The following is an 18,704-nucleotide window of genomic DNA, read 5'->3' on the forward strand; positions in this document are numbered from 1 at the left end:
ATCGATATTGCTATTTGTTTCTTGAGTGTGTCATTAAATTTTACGATGACTTTTATAAGTTGCAATAACTTTTGCACGATCCCTTTGTCTTTTGTTTTAACAAACTCAAACAAAAAAATAGTAGCAATATGAATGTTCACGCCTTGATATATAAATACCTTTATAATTATGTTGTAAATTAGTTGCTAAGCATGCAAACAAAACCTTTAATTGGTCTTCAGTTAAATACATCTTTTACATGATATTGTACCCTTTGAATATAAACCCGTTTGTAGGTGAGCGGTTCAACTGCCAAGTTCTGATATACATAGAAGGAAGTAATAACATGCAGGTGTGCTATATTAACCAACAAAGATATATTTACGGTCGCTTACATAAACAAATCCAGATGTGTAGTGATCTGTACAGTGTCAGTCTGGGAGACCGAGGTGTCTCATATTTCCTAAAATTCTTAATCAATTAGCTACACACAAAAGGTCTGAGAAAACAGGGGATACATATACTCCTATTTGGTAACGTACTTAAATCCAAGCGTCAAACCGAAATACACGTAAAGCAGGTCGGTGCAATAACATTGTTGGGCGGCACAAGGGGTGACACAACAATACGTTTTTAGGTTACCGGAGACGAAGTCTCAGGTGACCCATTCTAATCGCCTTTTGTCCGTCGTCCGTAAACGATTTGCATTTTCGTCGTCTTCTCCAAAACTGCTGAAGCAATTTCAATAAAATTTTAGGCAACCTTGTTAGGCTTCTCTGGTCCTCAACCCCCAGGGGGGATGTGGGAGAGGCCAACATTGACAAAAAAAATTGACTTATAGGTGTGGTAGAATCAAAATACTCTTCATTGATAGAAAGGTCTTAAAGTCCTTTACAAAAATTGTGAATTGTATGACCCTGGGGTCTCTCGTTTCCCCGTGGGAAGGGGCTAAGTTTACTATAGTTTAAGGAAAACACATTTTTGAGTATTATTTGGTCATATGTAATAGGAAAAGAGTCAAATGTTGTCAGAATTATCAGTATGAGATGTCCATTAAATCCTATAACAAATTTTCTATAACTGACACCCAGGGGCCTTAGGGGCGGGGTCAAGTAGGCTAAAACTTCTGAAATTCTGGAAATGGTAGAATCAATTACTTTTCATAGATGGAAAGGTTCTTTACAAAAAATTGTGAATTATATGACCCTGGGTTATCACGTTTCCTCTTGGGGAGATGGTCAAATTTACTTAGTATATATGTGAAAAACATATTTCTGAACATTATTTGCTCAATTTTCATAGGCAATGAGTCAAAATTGATACGAATATTTCATGGAAACAAATACATGTACCCTTCATACACTAAAAAGTCAAATGTATCACTGACCAACTTCAAGGCCCAGCATATTGTGTTGCTATGTCTTTAATTTGTTTTTACTTTCGAACTCAGGCGACCGTTAAGGCCAATGGGGTTCTTGTTGTTATGAAGGACGAAAAATGCTTGGTTTTTATAGTTTTTTACACGTGCTCACGTAGAATTAAATATTTGTCACACTACATATAACACGTACAATGTATCTGTTACTGTTGCATGATTTCACTTATATGCCAACGCAAAAACGTCATGTAGCGGTATCGTTATTTAGGCCAAGCGAAAACCCCATTTATTGATATCATTATTCTGAAAAGCAACGTCACACGGCATTTTTATGTGAAACGTCAATAATAGTCATTAAGCAGAACCGATGTTAACAGAAACATCGCCAAGCAAAGACGCAATTCAGCGGAGATGTCATTGAGCGTAAAGGTCATTTAACGATAATTCCGTTTTGCGGAAAATTCTGAAAATTACGGACCTTCATTATACATTTCATTGATGGTGATATGATGTCATGAGAGGTCATGACCTTCTCCAGGGTCAGATGACCTCAGTTAGGGCGTGCCATATTGGTTAAATGCCATGTTACCGCTGCTCTTTCGTCGCGTTCACATGAAAACACCGAAAGACTACAATGAACAAACTTCTAACAAAATGGCAAATCACTTATATGGTTGGCTAATTAAAAGGTCAGAGAACAAGCGTTCTGCTCGCGTCGATTTAGATAGGCTGATACAAAATTAGTCTTTGATTTGAATTACAAAAAAATGTGAAGAATGTATTCAAATATTGAATAAGTTGAATAAGGTTTTTTTCCAATGAGCACTCACGTCCTCTTTTGGGGTATGAAATACACGATTTCCTTGTTTCTTGATGAATACCAGTTATATTTCATCGAGTGAGGTGATAACTTTGATATTTTGCACGAGTGAAAGCGAAATTTTCTATCTTCAATATTTCATATGAAAAAAAATTACGAACCCAACCCCCTTATTTATTTAAGGAAAAGATCTTTATTTTGTTGAGGTTATGAGGGTATAACGACAATGGAGCACATGTAAATTATGTAACCCCGGCGAAGGCGGGTTACATAGTATTTATACGGGGGACATTATCATTATACCCTCATAACCTCAACAAAATAAAAATCTATTCCTTATATTTACAATTTTTCACTTATTCTCGCGGCAGTTTTATATTTTTTTTATTAAAATACCCATATATTTTTTCTCTTCCGTCACAATTCGATTGACTAGCTGATTGGAATCGGGTCATTCATATGTTCCCACCAAAAGTGGGGCCATGAATCCTTGTTGCTACGCCATCGACTATTCCCGTAACAATAGAATCGCCGCACGTGCTGTGCTATCGTTATACACTGATAATGATAATACTAGAAAGCATGGTTATTGAGTCCATGTCAGTGCAAACTGTAAATATTGATTTATCTATTTATTACTATTATTATTTATTTGAGTGCTTACTTACATATATCACTGATCACAGGGTACTGTGGAAGTGGAATTATTCGCATTGTGAAAATTTCCGCTTTTTAATATGTCACTTTATCTAAATTTCTGAATAATGAGAATAATTACATTATAGATGCCCCACACAAAAACTGGCACTTCAGGAATAGTTTTAAAGCTAATAAATGTTTAAGTAAGTAAAATGATCTCTCGCGAACATTTCCATGTTTCCAGTCACTAAATTTCAGTTTAAACCTTAACCCTTAAAACGTCTAGGTACAAATTGTATGATCTTAAGGCACTGGGACAGGTCCCAGTGTAAGATGATCTACGTACAGATCGGACTGATATTTTACGTCTTCTTTTCTTCAACATAATGCACTTTAGTTAGATTGAAAGAAATGCATTTACGCCGCTCCCATGGAAGGATCTACCGATGTCACGCTATTGTTGTATGCTAAAATATTTAAAATTGTCTTCATTAAAGGGCTAGTCTTTTTTCCATAGAACAATAAACAATGCATGTTGGATCAGGAACGAGGCCTACAAACCATTATATCATAGGTTGAGGCATGACTGGTTTTGACGAAAACAACTTTTTGTTCTAAATTATACTACACATGGAATTTAGAATAAAAGGAAAATAACCCAGTGTCAATAACAAAATATCACAGCTTTAATCATTCTATATTTGTATAATCATTTTAAATAATGAAGTCTATGATTATGTTAAATGCAAACAATGCATGTAAACTTTGTTATGCTTATATCGAGCAATTATAGCCTTTCTACATTATAAAATCATAAAACAGCAATAAACAAACAGTGGAAATGAACATTTAGAAATATATTCAATGATAAACTGATGGACAGAATGTGAAATACACATTTCCTTTTTAAAAATTTGAACTTACAATTACATAATGTCAGGATATAAAATTAAAATCCTTGTTTGTAGAATCCATGTACCAAAGTATGAAAATCAAATTAATATCAAATATAACAAAAAATTTGTTTGTTACATTTTTTTGATATTCAAAAGATTATCATGAATTACTCAAGTTCTGTAAAAAACTAAAAAACTTAAAGTATAAGTTTCACCACCATGATTCTGACACATTAAACACTTTCAAAAGAACTTTCTTTTCATGAAGATCGATTTAAGGGATGAATATGTTTATTATCGTAATATTATAAGATAATTAATGAAAGCTGTAACAACCAAGGCAATAACGCTGTGAAAAACAAACAAACTTATATGCCGAAAAATGTGCCTGGGACAAAAAATGTCGTCTTCCAAAATAAAAAGGAACAGGGGAGATAATTCATTTTCATTTTCAATACTTCTACTGACAGACAATGCAAGTACACTTAATATAGAGGAAAGGTACTATGACTATCACAATGGTACGTACATATGTATGTAACTTGGACGGTATGTATATATTTAACTTGGACGGTAAAGAACACAATGAGATTGGGCTAAAACCGAAGCAGTTTCCTTATGGTAATTAAAGTTGTTAAAACGAAACCATAATTTTATATCTCTAGAACACATCAACAAAGCTGTATACTTAAAATAAACTACAGAGGTACTTCATAACATATCTAAACAAATCGGAATTAATTTGAGACTCATAAGAGTATAAAAACATGTAGATAATAGTTTTGTAATAACTGTGATTTTACTGTGTGCATGTTAAAACTTAACGCATTTAAAGATCTGGAATAATTTAACAACAATCATCATTAGAAAAAATAGTAAAAATAGCAAATACATGGTCATATTTTAGGATTCTGTAATTCCAATTCGAAAGAAAGCAGAAACAATGAAATAAGTGTATTAATCATAATCATTAGCCAAGCTAGGTGACTGTAAAATACAATTAAATTTAGCAATTATTGATAAATAATTCAATACAATATCTACAAATGATTCATGACTCAATAATATATAAATTAACACCATGTCTGAAGGCTACCCAGTACAAATCGAACACATCAACTAAATTTATTCCAAACAATGTACACTATACATCAACTATTGTATATAAAATACTGTATACAAACTGATACCTAGAAATGTAAAAGGATGGTATATATATACAATGGTAATTCAATAAGAAGAAGGAAATGTATATTTTATCACAGCTACAGGAGCACCATCAAAAGCACATTCGACAAAAGGATTCTGACCACAGGGAAAACACAATATGAGGAATTTTACATAGTTCTGAACTTAAGGGTTAACATGTTCAGGGGAACTATACAGGGTTCTGCACTAAGGGTAACACATATTCAGGGGAGTTCTACAAGGTTCTTAACTAAGGGTAAACATATTCAAGGCAAATTCTACAGGATTCTGAACTAAGGGTAAACATATTCAGGGGAATTCTACAGGGTTCTGAACTAAGAGTAAACATATTCAGGGGAATTCTACAGGGTTCTGAAGTAAAGGTAAACATATTCAGCAGAATTCTACAGGGTTCTGAACTAAGGGTAACCATATTCAGGGGAATTCTACAGGGTTCTGAACTAAGGGTTACCATATTCAGGGGAATTCTACAGGGTTCTGAACTAAGGGTAAACATATTCAAGGCAAATTCTACAGGGTTCTGAACTAAGGGTAAACATATTCAAGGGAATTCTACAGGGTTCTGAACTAAGGGTAAACATATTCAGGGGAATTCTACAGGGTTCTGAACTATGGGTAAACATATTCAGGGGAATTCTACAAGTTTTTGAAAGAAGAATAATCATATTATATAGGGGACAGTGGGAAAGGGGATTTTACAAAGTTCTGAACTGACCATATTTAACCATATTCCTTCCTGGGGGTACACATTCAAAAAGAAGTTAAAAGTCTAAGAATAATATATATTTTTATACAGAGCTATAGAAGTCACTTTTAAGTGAATTAATGAATGGAGAGATGAAGCTTTATAGGTCAGTATTCTTAAGCTGATGATCTTATTGTTCATCAGCTTGGACACTGATATCAAAACACAGCACTTGTATAATAAGTAATTTCTTGACGATTATGATATCAAAACACAGCACTTGTATAATAAGTAATTTCTTGACGATTATTCCTCCTCTTTATAATCTCCAATAGAATTTCAAACCTCTCTACTAGTCAATGATAAAGTACAAAAAAATCCCTAATAATTAATAAACATCTTGTGTGAATCAATTCAAGTCACTTTTTGAGACTCAATGAACGATTTACCGAGGCACTTCTAAGAAGGGTGAAGAAAAATCTTGTTCCACAGTGAAGGGATAACAAATATGATATTAAATGAATAAACAAAACAGAGCATTCTAACGCAATAACTAAAGTGTCTGAATGAGAACAATTCATGATACACATCTGAATGACATCTAAAATTCAATGTATACCATATGTAAATTGTAAGGCAAGACATATCTAGCAGGCTGATAAGTCAAAGACCCACTATAGACTTACATATATGGTCTTTGACTTATCAGCGTGCTAAATACCTATGCTTGAAGCACAGGTATATATGCATGAGATAATTTCTGAATTATATGTGCTGGATTTTTTTTTTAAATAAAAGAAGTATAAACATATAAGTATTCCAGCCATTAACATGCCTTAAGTTTTAACATTTTTAAAGGTATCACTGGCAAAGCAATATTGATATGTGTTTTGTAATAAAAAAAAATAAAAAAAATAATGAAATTAAATGAAGAATTTTGTTGAAATTCCGTATAAAATCATATGAAACCAGGAATGTGTTATAAAATAATTAATGGTTTCAAAAATAACATTTAAATCAAATGAGCTTTGCACCATTTTTTGCATAATCTATGATACGAGGTCTGTTGCTAACTGGACGGAATGAAGGACACATCAATATTTCCCTTTAGTTCCTGTTCACACTATCCTGGCCACCAGGGCGGCTGTAAATAGAGTCAGGACCATGGAAACCATTACCTGAGAGGCAGACGAAGGTGATATTATGTTCTGTAACTCCTCCGACATCACACCATCAGTCAGTGATGCCTCATCCAAATTCTCCTGAGGTTCCTGAACTCCTTCACCACTAAGGTCAGGCTTTATTGTGGTAGCTGTCTTTGTAGAATCCTCTGGTGCTAATGTGACCTTGACCTGACCTTGAGCAGTTGTTAGAAGGTCAGAGGTGACCTGTACTTTCACTGAGCTTAGTGGCTGTTTGGTGGTTGGTATAGGCTGCCTAGTCGACGGGACAGTAGTTGGGACTCGTGTCACTATAGGTGGTTTCGGTGTGGTATACACGGCTGTAGTCGTAGAAGATACTAGAGAAGAAAAGGGAGATAAAAATAAGTCCTCAGACAAATCAAGGTTTTCAATTTTTCAGTATCAACATCATCATCAATCGTCGTCATCATCATCACCAAACATCATCATCATCATCATCATCATCATTACCTGTCGTTATCATCATCAATCATCATCATCATCTTGTAATACATTTGTTTACAAATAAATTTTAAATCATACAAATTACACCTTTGATGAACAACTTATATACAGTAAACAAATGTAAATGTTAACCTTGTGTAAACCTCTCAATGACTGGCCCTTCCTTCACATTTTTCACGGTCATCTTACTACTGGTGACATACAACAGCGTATGATCATCGTTACTTCTCTTCCTTCGCTTGGCCGACCTTCGCCTCCGACCAGTAGCAGGAGTTGGTGTCGGTCCTCCACAACTTCTGTCACAGATCTCGTTTTTCTCGTCTACATTACATACTGTACTAGTACAATGGAGATAGACATTTTCAAACCCGATAAACCGAAAAACACGGAATCTGAACCCAGCAGCAGTGTCATTCCACGGGACGAGAGCAACTGTCGTGTCGTTAGGACAACTAAAACAGGACAAAAACATTTCATTGTACATCAAACTAGAACTGTCTGGATTAATATGATTGTTATTTCTCACAGTTTCAGAATTTTATTCTTCATCCAAATCTGATGAATTTGATGAGATTTGGTACAAAAGTCTTTAATTTATGGTAAATTAGGATAATATATTAGTGTAAATAAACTCCAAAATGAATATTCATGTTATATTGATTGTGAACCAAATTATATAACTTATACAAATCACTTTTGATGGCCCGGATGTAAGTGTGCGAGGGGTCTTAGAGTGGGAAAAAAACAGGAGTGGCTGGGAAAAAAAACCACATGACAGGGATCAAACCCCAACCGGTTAGTTGAAGGGCGAGTGGGTTAACAATTACACTAACCAGCCACCCGAACCAGGAGCAATATTACCCCTCTCCTTCCTGATTTGGTAGGCAAAATTGACAAAAAATCCTGAGAGTTCATTTAGATTTTAATAACTTACCTGTTTTCAAACAAAAAGTGGTTGACTTGATCTGTCCAGGAACCTGAGGGTGTTGCAAAACAAGTCCTCATCACCAGTTTGAGCTGAGGCAGACTTGTGTTGAGTCCTAACGACACACTCAGGGGCTGATTCAGGGTCAACTCCGGGTTCACTGTCAGTGGGTCCTGGAAGTTGTCATCCCCATACAGTGTCATGCCAACAGAAAACGTACCAGGTGCACTCTGGGTAACAAGTTGAGTGACTGGGTTGTAGCCGCCATTGTCGTTAGACTGGTTTCGTGGAAATGCACATTGGACTTCGACTAGGTAGCTGTTTTTCCTGGTGATTGAGCCGAGCCTTGTGGTGAAGTTATAGTGGATGGTGTTGGTGTACAAAATGTGTGACTCGTTTGTCTGAAATCAGAGTAATCAGTTAATATAATAAAACCTGCATTTAAAGCAGCCATCTCTGTATAAACACCACCTACTTAAATATGCTCCATCGCCTACAGAGCATAAATGATATTCATCATTTGAACAATAATTGCTGTTTAATCGTGTATATATATGTCTAATTTACACAAAAAAAAAATATAAAATAATTTATTTTGCCTTTGGTGCATGCGCAATTAGTACTTCATTCCATACAGGATATAATGCCACTGCATTTTTTTCGGGATGCCATTAATTATTTGTTATATCTTTAACTTTAAGTAACATTAGAAGCTCAAACTTTTCAATGGTGGTTGTAACTGAAGAATAAAATCATCTGGTCCTGTTTTTGATAGTGAAAAAACATACCATTTGTCAGCGATGGAGCATCTTTAATAAGACCAATTTTCTAGGGTCCCAAATGATCAATTTCAAGACAATTCAACTTGTGTATTTTTTATAGACCTGGGTGGTCTATAAAAACAGGTTTGACTATTACAGGAATAGTTAGTATTAATGTAAATTTTCTGTAAAATATGAGTAGTTTCATAAACTTGTAACACCAATATTATCACAAGATAAGGTAATCACAAATTCTCTTTTAACACTGGATATTTCTACATTTTATATTTTTCTAATGAAAAAGTGTAACAAGCACGAGGAATCAATTTTCATTCTAACTGGCAGTATAAACTAAATGAACTGGTCACTAATGCAAAACAGGTGTATATACATGTAGGATATTTTACAGTATACATGTACATGTATATGCTTTGAACCTATTCAGTCCTTAATGGGGTGTTTGATATGTATGAATGTTTGTAGAATTCATTTTCTAGTAGTCTTCTTTAAAAATATACCAGTTTTGATCAAATAGACTAATATTTTTTCTCAGAATAACAACATATGCTACCCCTACCCCTTAATTTTGAGCTACAAAATGCACCATTTCCAGCCATTTTTGCCAAATTTAACCCTTTACAGAAAAAGTTCTGGTATTAAACTTTTGTTATTATTTTGCATATCAATAGGGAAACGGTTGTTCTTTCTAAATCAGGAAGAAAAATTGGGGGTCCGTGTGCTTACTTTTTTGCCCCATTTGAATTTTTGTTATTTTTCAGTGTTTTAGAGAAAAAAATAAAAGTGCCAAAATTATCATTAAATGTAAAAAGAAAGTCACAAAAGTGTATCATTTCACATATTAATGCTAAATATTTTAATTACTACTAACCTAGTAACGATTTGCATCAAAAATTAGTTAAATACAGCTAAAAATGATGGCGCAGTGATGATTTAAGTAAAAACAATTTCAGGAAAAAATGGTAAAACTGTGGCTCTACTTGAAGCGAAAAAAGACACAATTTCAAAATGGCCGCCAAATGGGCCATTTCTTAAAATCCCGTATAAAATAATCTACTAAAAATAGAAATGTAATTTTTTGACAAAATTTGCATCTGGCAACTTGCTACATATACTGATAAATTATATTTGAAAATCTCATAACTTCTTTGGTCTATGTTGAAACGAGACTTCAACGGGACTGAAACCTCAGAAGAATACATCCTTAAGTCTCTCATTCTAAAATATATTTTACATACCATATTTGACCTACCAGTAAGCATCCAGGACAGGACCACTTATTAGGTTTAATACAATATGGTTTATATAAACTATGACAAGCTATAAAGTCTGCATTAATGTATTTACTGTGAGATTGGAGCCACACTCAGCAAACGGTATCTTCATGATGATATAGGCTGAGTTGTTTTCATACTGGACATTACAGGGGTCATTTGTCAGTCTGTAGATGGTCAAGTGTCTGTGCTCCAGGAAGGGGTCGTAGTCTCGACTGAAGCTGGCTGTAAACTTTTCATCTATACAGCTCAATAATGGCTGAGGGGCTGAAAAAATTATCCATAGCTAGTCAGGAACCAAGAGGTCTATAAGACCTGTACATTAAACTGGATATGTTTGTGATTCTGATGATTTTCCTCGAATTTTAATCAAAATACAAATCCTGTCCAATGTTTGAGATCTGCTTCTAAAATCCATACAATGAAATCAATACATTGTGCTTTCCTTTTGTGACTTTTATCTAATATGAATGTGTTTCCATTAAAGTTTGATCAGCTCCACCAACAGATACTCCCAGTGAAGTATTAGTGTAATCAATTGCTAGTAAATATTTATAGAGAGGAAGTAATTTACATTACTTCAATAATTCAACAGCCAAATCATTTACATGCTATATGCCTCATGTCAATTAATTCTCTTGTGAACTATCAGTCTAGTCGCTTTCAACAAATTTGGTTATATATTTAAACTTTAAATCTCTACCATCTTACAAATCAAAGATGCAAGATGTCTTTAAGTTACCAATATGGCATTGATTTGGCATCAGCTCATCTTGGTTGACCTGTCATTAATTTTCCTATTCATGTATAATTAACACTGAGTTATGATTAAAAAAAAACAACAAGTTGTATATATGTACCTTCTGCACCCGTGTGGTTGATCGGTACGCATGTCACACTGGCGTACTCCCCGCTTTGACAGTTGTGTACCCCAATACCTCGGTGAGAACATGCGAAAAGGTCCGATTCTGTTCCATCGCAGTTCACATCGTCCAGGAGAAAGTTTGAGCTGACGTTGTCCTTCACATAGTCTATGGACTGGGATGCTCCTGCCAAAGCTAATGACTGACTGTAAAAGAGAGAGACTTAAGACACACTTATCACCAATAGCCATTCTGATCCAGCAGAGTTACTTCCTTTCGTTTCATTCTGGCAGTAGTGATGCTAGAGTAAAACAAAGGGAAGTAACTCTGTGAGTTAGAATGACAATAAGCTACATATATATGACAGAAGCATAAAATCAGAAATATAGCAGATATCTTTGTGCCTACTATTGAAATATTTGCTTCAGTCAAATAAGAGTAAGTGACTCCTCTCTTTACCATTCTATTCAGCCTTCCAACATTTGATAATACATGCATCATCACAGTACATGAAGTTTCTTCGATATCCATAAGCATTAAACTTCATAATTTGAATGAGAACAAACTGAAATGGAATCAACTCAATAAGTTCAGGACATCAGGGAACTGACAGTGATTACATGCAATTTTAAATTGGCCTGATGTCTGTGATAGACAGGTCCATCTTATAGCGCTACAATGTACCTCATTGAAACCAACTGTCAAAGACATTGAATTCACCAACAAAGTACTGAAGCATTAATCACTCACGCCTTCAGTACTTCCTTAAAGCAAAAAGTACCACACCTCAACCTTGCCTTCAGTACTTACTTGAAGTACAGAGCTCCACACATTACCCTTGGCCTTCAGTACTTACTTGAAGTACAGAGTTCCATCCATCACTCTTGCCTTCAGTAATTACTTGAAGCACAGAGCTCCACACACAACCCTTGGCCTTCAGTACTTACTTGAAGCACAGAGCTCAACACACCACCCTTGCCTCCAGCACTTACTGGAAGCACAGAGCTCCACACACAACCCACAGGTGTTCGTTTCTAATATAAGTATAAGTATAATAGGGTCAAGGTCTATAACTCGGCCGGCCATCTACCCAATTTCAGAAAAAGTATGATTATTAACCAACCGTATAGGATATGACAATAGGAATACTCTCAATCGACAGCCAGATAATTTATCTTTAATTTGGTATATGATACAATATATAGCATGCCGTATAGATGTCACTAGGTATCCAGAAACATCGGAAAACAGCCAGATTTCAACTGGTCGGACACTGTGGTGTCCTCTGATAAACACGCCAGGGCTCTAATGGGTAGCTCAAAAACCACTGCATGTCAACATTTCAGCTTCATAGGAATTAAAGTTTGGTAAAAAAACAAACTTACCGGTATGTTAGTGTTTATCTATATACCATCCATTTGCTCAATACAGCCTTTTGAAATTTCCAATTGAAAAAAATGTGTGTCTCTAGACGCCATGTTGATATGTGTGTATTACATTTGTTTTCTCGGCGTTGATTGGTCAATTAATTTTAGAGAGCCAATCAACGCTGACAAAACAAATCTACTGCACACATACTTACATGGCGGCTAGAGACATAAATTTTTCAATCGGATATTTAAGAGGGCTACGTTAGGCAAATGGATGGGATTTACAGTGGACCCGCGATAATCCGGACGCCGATAGTCCGGAAAACTCACAATCCGGACGGAAATGTCAGGGAACGGATTTCCGTAACGTTATTTATACTCACTAGTCCGGAAATTCGTATTCCGAATCCGGAACTCCATTTTGGGAACGGAACGTAATTTTCGTTAATAAATTCCCGCAATAATCCGGTCAATTTGTTGTCGCCACGTGCCGAGAAAATCCAAGGCCATCTCAGTCATGTGTACAATACACACTATCATTTGACACTGAGTGTGTTGTCATAACGACGGCTGCCAGGTCATAGCCACGGGCGTTTACCTGAACACCTTTCACACGGGTACATGCAGTCATGTAACGGTTCATTGGTTTTCTATAGGAGATCAAACTTCAGTGTTGATTGAGATACGCAATATATATTTTTTAGCCACACGCTTTTTAAACATGAAGTTTGAGCTTGGGTACGGGTACGTATGCTGTAGATACCTTACATGTTTCGCATGCAGAATATATCGATATGAGTATCAGATACAATAAAGTGAGATAATACTTACAAAATTAATAAGAATTTTACATGTATGTAAATCTATTCGAATTCATCGCCTGTGGTATAAGATATAAAGGCTACGGCGCCCGGCACATGCCATAAAGTGTGTGACATTGTGCACGAAGTTAGACGTGAACGGGCGCGTGGTTGTTACATACGTCTGTAAGTCAGAAAGCAAAGACTTATAGAGATTGTCATTAAACACACACATTATCCAAAATAACAATTATATGAGATCCTAAAGTGTTCACAACTATTGTTATCATAGTTTTTTATGCCAAGAACGTAGATGACATTGACCTTTGGTTAGGCAATTTAATTTGCCATACGACAGATCAAGAGTTGGATACGTAGCTATATGCATACATAGCATATAATTAACTATGGCTTTAGGTTTCGTATTTTGAAAAAGAAATACGTTTATTTATTATTCTTAACGTAATGATATATAAATACCTATAAAACATAACAAACGAAGTATTGATTATAATACACGTATATTACATAAAAGCCTGTCATCGATATTACATAAAAGCCTGTCATCGATTACAAGGTCAAGGGGAGTAACTCGTACGTGACAATTTAATTGACTAAGAGCACGGAATTCGGCAGTCCGGAAAACTCGTAATCCGGACGGTTTAGACTGGGAACGAAGGTGTCTGGATTATCGAGGGTCCGCTGTATACATGGATTTACTAACTGGTAAGTTTGTTTTCTACCAAACGTTCATTCTTATGACGCTGAAGTGTTGACATGCAGTGGATTTTGAGCTACCCATTAGAGCCCTGGCGTGTTTATCGGAGGACACAACTGTGTCCGACCAGTTGAAATCAGGCTGATTCCGATGTTTCTGGATACCTAGTGACATTTATACGGCATGCTATATATTGTATTATATACCAAATTAAAGATAAATTATCTGGCTGTCGATTGAGAGTATTCCTATTGTCATATCCTATACGGTTGGTTAATAATCATACTTTTTCGGAGATTGGGTAGTGTTATATGGCCGGCCGAGTTATAGACCTTTTGACCCAGTATTATACTTATACTTATATTAGAAACGAACACCTGTGCACAACCCTTGGCCTTCAGCACTAAATACTAGAAGCATAGAGTTCCACACATAACCCAAGGCCTCAGTACTTACTTGAAGCACAGAGCTCCACACACCAACCTTGCCTTCATTACTTACTTGAAGCACAGAGCTCCACACACAACCCTTGCCTTCAGTACCGTCTTGAAGCACAGAGCTCCACACACCACCTTTGCCTTCAGTACTTACTTGAAGCACAGAGTTCCGCACACCACCTTTGCCTTCAGTACTTACTTGAAGCACAAAGCTGCACACATTATCCTAGCCTTATGTACTTACTTGAAGCACAGTGCCCCGCACACCACCCTGGCGTTGAGTATGTCCCAATGGTCATCACAAACTGACCCCCACACGTTGTTGTTTCTGACCTCCACAAATCCAACACCAGTCATTCCAGTCGGACCAATTATTCTGATGTTAGGGTCAGTGTTTGAGGAACCTTTGTTCAAAGAATATGATAATATGTAATATAACATACAGATTGCCAGTTAGGAACTTAGAAAAATTGAAAAACTATTGACCCTTAGCTGCACTAAATCACTTGAAACCCCTAAAACACTGAATCCAGTTTTCCTCGAAATAAGATGATTTATAAACATGATTTATGAGACCATTTTGTATTTCCTAATCTCTTCAAAATAATAAATCATTAGTTCTTGATAAATAGGGACCTGCATCAGAGATGTGGGAGCCAATACAATCACAGTGTCTGTCTGTTCACAATTGGTTTCTTGAGATTTACTCAAAAATCATGTGCACAATAAACAATAAACATATTGTTTATGCCTGATAGGATGTAGATATGTATCCGGAATTGAATTTTCCTGTGTTATTCAAGATGGTCACCATGACCTCTTATGGGGTCAAAACTTTTATATTGACCAATTTTAATTAAAATTGATATACAGGTGTACAAAGGTTTGGTTAGATGATGGTTAGAGTTTTGAAGAGATTTGGAAATACAAAATGGTCACGGTGTCTCATAAATCATGTTTATAAATCATCTTATTTCGAGGAAAACTGGATTCAGTGTTTTAGGGGTTTCAAGTGATTAAGTGCAGCTAAGGGTCAATAGTTTTTCAATTTTTCTAGTTCCATATTGTTTCCTGTGACTGGTAACTAACTGGCAATCTGTATGTTAAATTACAAATACTGTAAAGGAGAGTATAATGTTATCAAATAGAAACACTGTTTGTTTGTAAGATTAACATGATTAATTTCATAAATGCATATGACTTGTCTTCTCATTTGTCCTATATTATATAGATTTACATTCTGTTAATGAAAAAGGAAATGAGGACCCTCTCTGAATGTTATGGGTTTATTTAAGGATTAACTTGAATAGATTTTTTATGTTATGGAGATATAACACAAAAATCTGAGTGTACTCTAAATAAACCGCGAAGCGGTTTATGATAGAGAGTACACTCACCTTTATGATTTTTTGTTACAGTTATATCTCCATAACATAAAAAAATTTATCTATTCAAGTTAATCCTTATAATTCAAATTACTAAAGATGATCTCTTCAATACTCAAAATTCATTCTGGGACTCTTTTGTCTATGAAATCATTACGCCGTCATCTCAGCCAATCAGAAGCAACGTCACAAACGGCGACGCCATTTTTTCCTTTATGGGCTGATAAAGTAAATTTTTAAGCCAATGAAAATGCTCGTAACAAGCAAAATTGAATTATTTAAGTCTAAAATCTGCATGACTATAGAATATGTTCATACATATTGATAACAGTTACACTGTTTATGTCTAGCTCTGGTTTAAGTGAATTATCATTCTAAAGAAAGGTTTCCTGTAGATATACCTACAGTTAGAGGGCTGAGCAGTGGGAGGGGCCCTGGTAGTTGTTGGGCCTGGTGTCACTGCGGACGGGTTGTCACATATCACACCAGCGTCACTGTTGTGGTCACAATCATGCACACCCAAGTTGTTGGCCTGGCACTGACTCAAGGTCTGCTCTGTACCGTCACATGCCAGATTATCCAGCCAGATAGGACCAGAGCCCGGTCCAAATGATCCATCTGTTACAGCTGTTCCACCACTGATCAAAGGCAGTTAAATAATGTAATTTAATGTAATCAGAATGGGAGAAATTCTTTAACAAGTGTAGTTCATGCCACAACACATGGACAATATAATGTACAACACTAGATAGTCTAATTAGCTAGGAATTCAAGTGATCATTTAGGATTCTACAGCATTATCATATTCCATGATGCTAATAGAAATGGAGAGAAAAAAAACATTTTTACTGATCATAATATTCTCTACATTAAAAAACATGAAATAGTACACTGTACATTATAATTGGATGAGATCAACTGAAAAATTCTAGGGGGAGACACAATAAGTCAGCTGAGAAATTAAAACTAGGAGGAAATAATGAAGTATTATTACTCAACTGAAAAATCAAACTAGGGTACATGATTCAGTATTTATAGCTCAACTGAGAAATTCAAACTAGGGGAGATAATCTAGTATTAAAGCTTAACAGGAGATTCAAACTGGGGTTGGGGGAGTAGTACATGTTGCTCAAATCAGAAATTCAAACTAGGGGGAAATAATGTAGTGTTATAGTTCAACTGAGAAATTGAATCTAGGGGAGATAATCAAGTATTATAGTTCAACTGCGAAATCCAATCTAGGGGGAGATAATCTAGTAATATAGATCAAATGAGAAATTAAATCTAGGGGGAGATATTACATTATATTATAGTTCAACTGAAAAAATTCAAACTATGGGGAGATAATCTAGTATTATAGTTAAACTGAGAATTCAGGCTAGAGGGAGATAATCTAGTATTATAAATCAATTGAGAAATTCAATCTAAATGGAAATAATCTAATATTAAGGCTCAACTCAGAAATTCAATCTAGGGGAAGATAATCTAGTATTATACAGTTCAATTGAGAAATTCAATCTAGGGGAGATAATCTAGTATCATAGTTCAACTGAGAAATCTAATCTAGGGGGAGATAATCTAGTATTATAACTCAACCGAGAAATTCAAACTTTGTGGGGATAACTTGACAATTATAGCTAAACCAAGATAATTTCTATCATGAGAGAAATATAACATTACGTGTATTGGAGTTGTCGACAGATTACTACAGCTTCTATATCCTCAAAGAAATCACTACAAACTGTGCCCCATGTATTGTTATAGAACACCTCCACTCGACCTTCATATGGCGTTGAACCACCAACAAGGCGGATTTGTTGTGCATGAACTTGACCTGCATTGAAAATTTCATATATCAAATGATCAGAATATAAATTATAAATATTTTCATAAACCTTTAAAAATATGTGTAGCTTACACTGTACCTGCATCACTATGTCTACAATATCAAGCCTTAATTGCTATTGTGATTATACAAATGTACATGCAGGGTTTGCGCTGGGTCACCCCTAATTTAAAGGGACTCATTCATGTACTATGTGATACCTGATAACATTTGTGCAGGACTAGCCATTGTTTCTATTGGTGATGGAATGACGTCAAAAGATGATATCCTGCGCTAACATCATTTTAAGATTTCAATGAGTTACGTATACATTCCATCACTACTGGAGATACTAGTCCCGCACAAACGTTATCCGGTATCACATGGTATGTGAATTAATCCCAATGGGCTCCTTTTCAGATAAAAATTGGGTCCTCGGATAATTAAAATTGAAAGGGCTTGAAGAAAAAAAGTAGGGTCCATTTCATTTTCTAGGTTTAAAAATGGATATGTGGGTGTCACATGTAAATGTAATCACATAGTCATTTATTACAATTTTGGTGCTTGCCTGTCACAACCGGTCCCTTGTTTTATTTTTAGCCTAACCCATCGGTTGGCTTAAAGATTTACAATGTAGGTCAGTCAAGTCACAGTGACCTACTTTCAGGGGTTGCTAATGCAATTTCGTCCTCTTCATTCAGTACTCTGGCCGAGAAAACTTTATTTTTGTGATTTTTATCTAACTGAGTATGATGGTCGCACTTATAATGTCTCAACAAGGTTCTAAGCTAGGCTAACAATGCAAGGGTTCAAATGCAATGCCAATGGGATTCTTGGACCAATCAACATTGGAACCTTACTGTAGAAGTTAGCTTGCTGCTTAACAAGTTATATTTACAGCTGTTATTCAAAGTTATAACTTACTGCTTTACTTACCTAGTGTACAGGATAAAACCCCTAGAAACAGCACAACACTTCGGGGTACAGCGACTGGTGACATTTTCACCGATCGGAACGACTCTCGATCACTTCGCACATGCGCAAATTGGTCAACCGTCACAGGTCCTCTAGTTGTG

The 18,704-nt window shown here is 35.5% G+C and overlaps 4 protein-coding genes across 7 annotated transcripts in view; 1 reads left to right on the forward strand and 3 right to left on the reverse strand.

The window, feature by feature from the left end:
* Positions 1–18,704, reverse strand: part of LOC138321320 (uncharacterized) — a 167,670-nt gene that overhangs the window by 140,298 nt on the left and 8,668 nt on the right. The gene's annotated exons all lie outside the window — the stretch shown is intronic.
* LOC138322237 (phospholipase A and acyltransferase 4-like) overlaps positions 1–18,704 on the reverse strand; it is a 118,673-nt gene that overhangs the window by 72,935 nt on the left and 27,034 nt on the right. The gene's annotated exons all lie outside the window — the stretch shown is intronic.
* Positions 1–18,704, forward strand: part of LOC138321324 (receptor-type tyrosine-protein phosphatase F-like) — a 47,071-nt gene that overhangs the window by 2,809 nt on the left and 25,558 nt on the right. The gene's annotated exons all lie outside the window — the stretch shown is intronic.
* On the reverse strand, positions 6,509–18,703 carry LOC138321321 (uncharacterized). 2 transcript variants are annotated; one of them, XM_069264938.1, is made up of 9 exons: positions 18,565–18,703; positions 17,484–17,637; positions 16,209–16,441; positions 14,663–14,822; positions 11,091–11,299; positions 10,304–10,497; positions 8,187–8,578; positions 7,385–7,704; positions 6,509–7,125 (listed from the first exon to the last, which is right to left on the reverse strand). In XM_069264938.1, the coding sequence occupies exons 1-9, from the start codon at positions 18,626–18,628 to the stop codon at positions 6,725–6,727; spliced, it is 2,127 nt and encodes a 708-aa protein (XP_069121039.1). In that variant the 5' UTR covers positions 18,629–18,703; the 3' UTR covers positions 6,509–6,724. The 2 variants fall into 2 exon arrangements, with proteins under 2 accessions (XP_069121039.1, XP_069121040.1); XM_069264939.1 differs by lacking the exon at positions 18,565–18,703 and adding an exon at positions 17,850–18,512.

Source organism: Argopecten irradians, chromosome 4 (assembly GCF_041381155.1).
Source record: "Argopecten irradians isolate NY chromosome 4, Ai_NY, whole genome shotgun sequence".
Lineage (NCBI taxonomy): Eukaryota > Metazoa > Mollusca > Bivalvia > Pectinida > Pectinidae > Argopecten > Argopecten irradians.

Coding starts and splice junctions, on each gene's coding strand:
- LOC138321321 (XM_069264938.1), bottom strand. CDS start 18,628: ATGTCACCAGTCGCTGTACCCCGAAGTGTTGTGCTGTTTCTAGGGGTT. Junction 8,579..10,303: donor AGTGTGGCTCCAATCTCACA/GTAAATACATTA, acceptor CTCTGATTTCAG/ACAAACGAGTCACACATTTT. Junction 7,126..7,384: donor CATTGAGAGGTTTACACAAG/GTTAACATTTAC, acceptor TTTCTTCTCTAG/TATCTTCTACGACTACAGCC.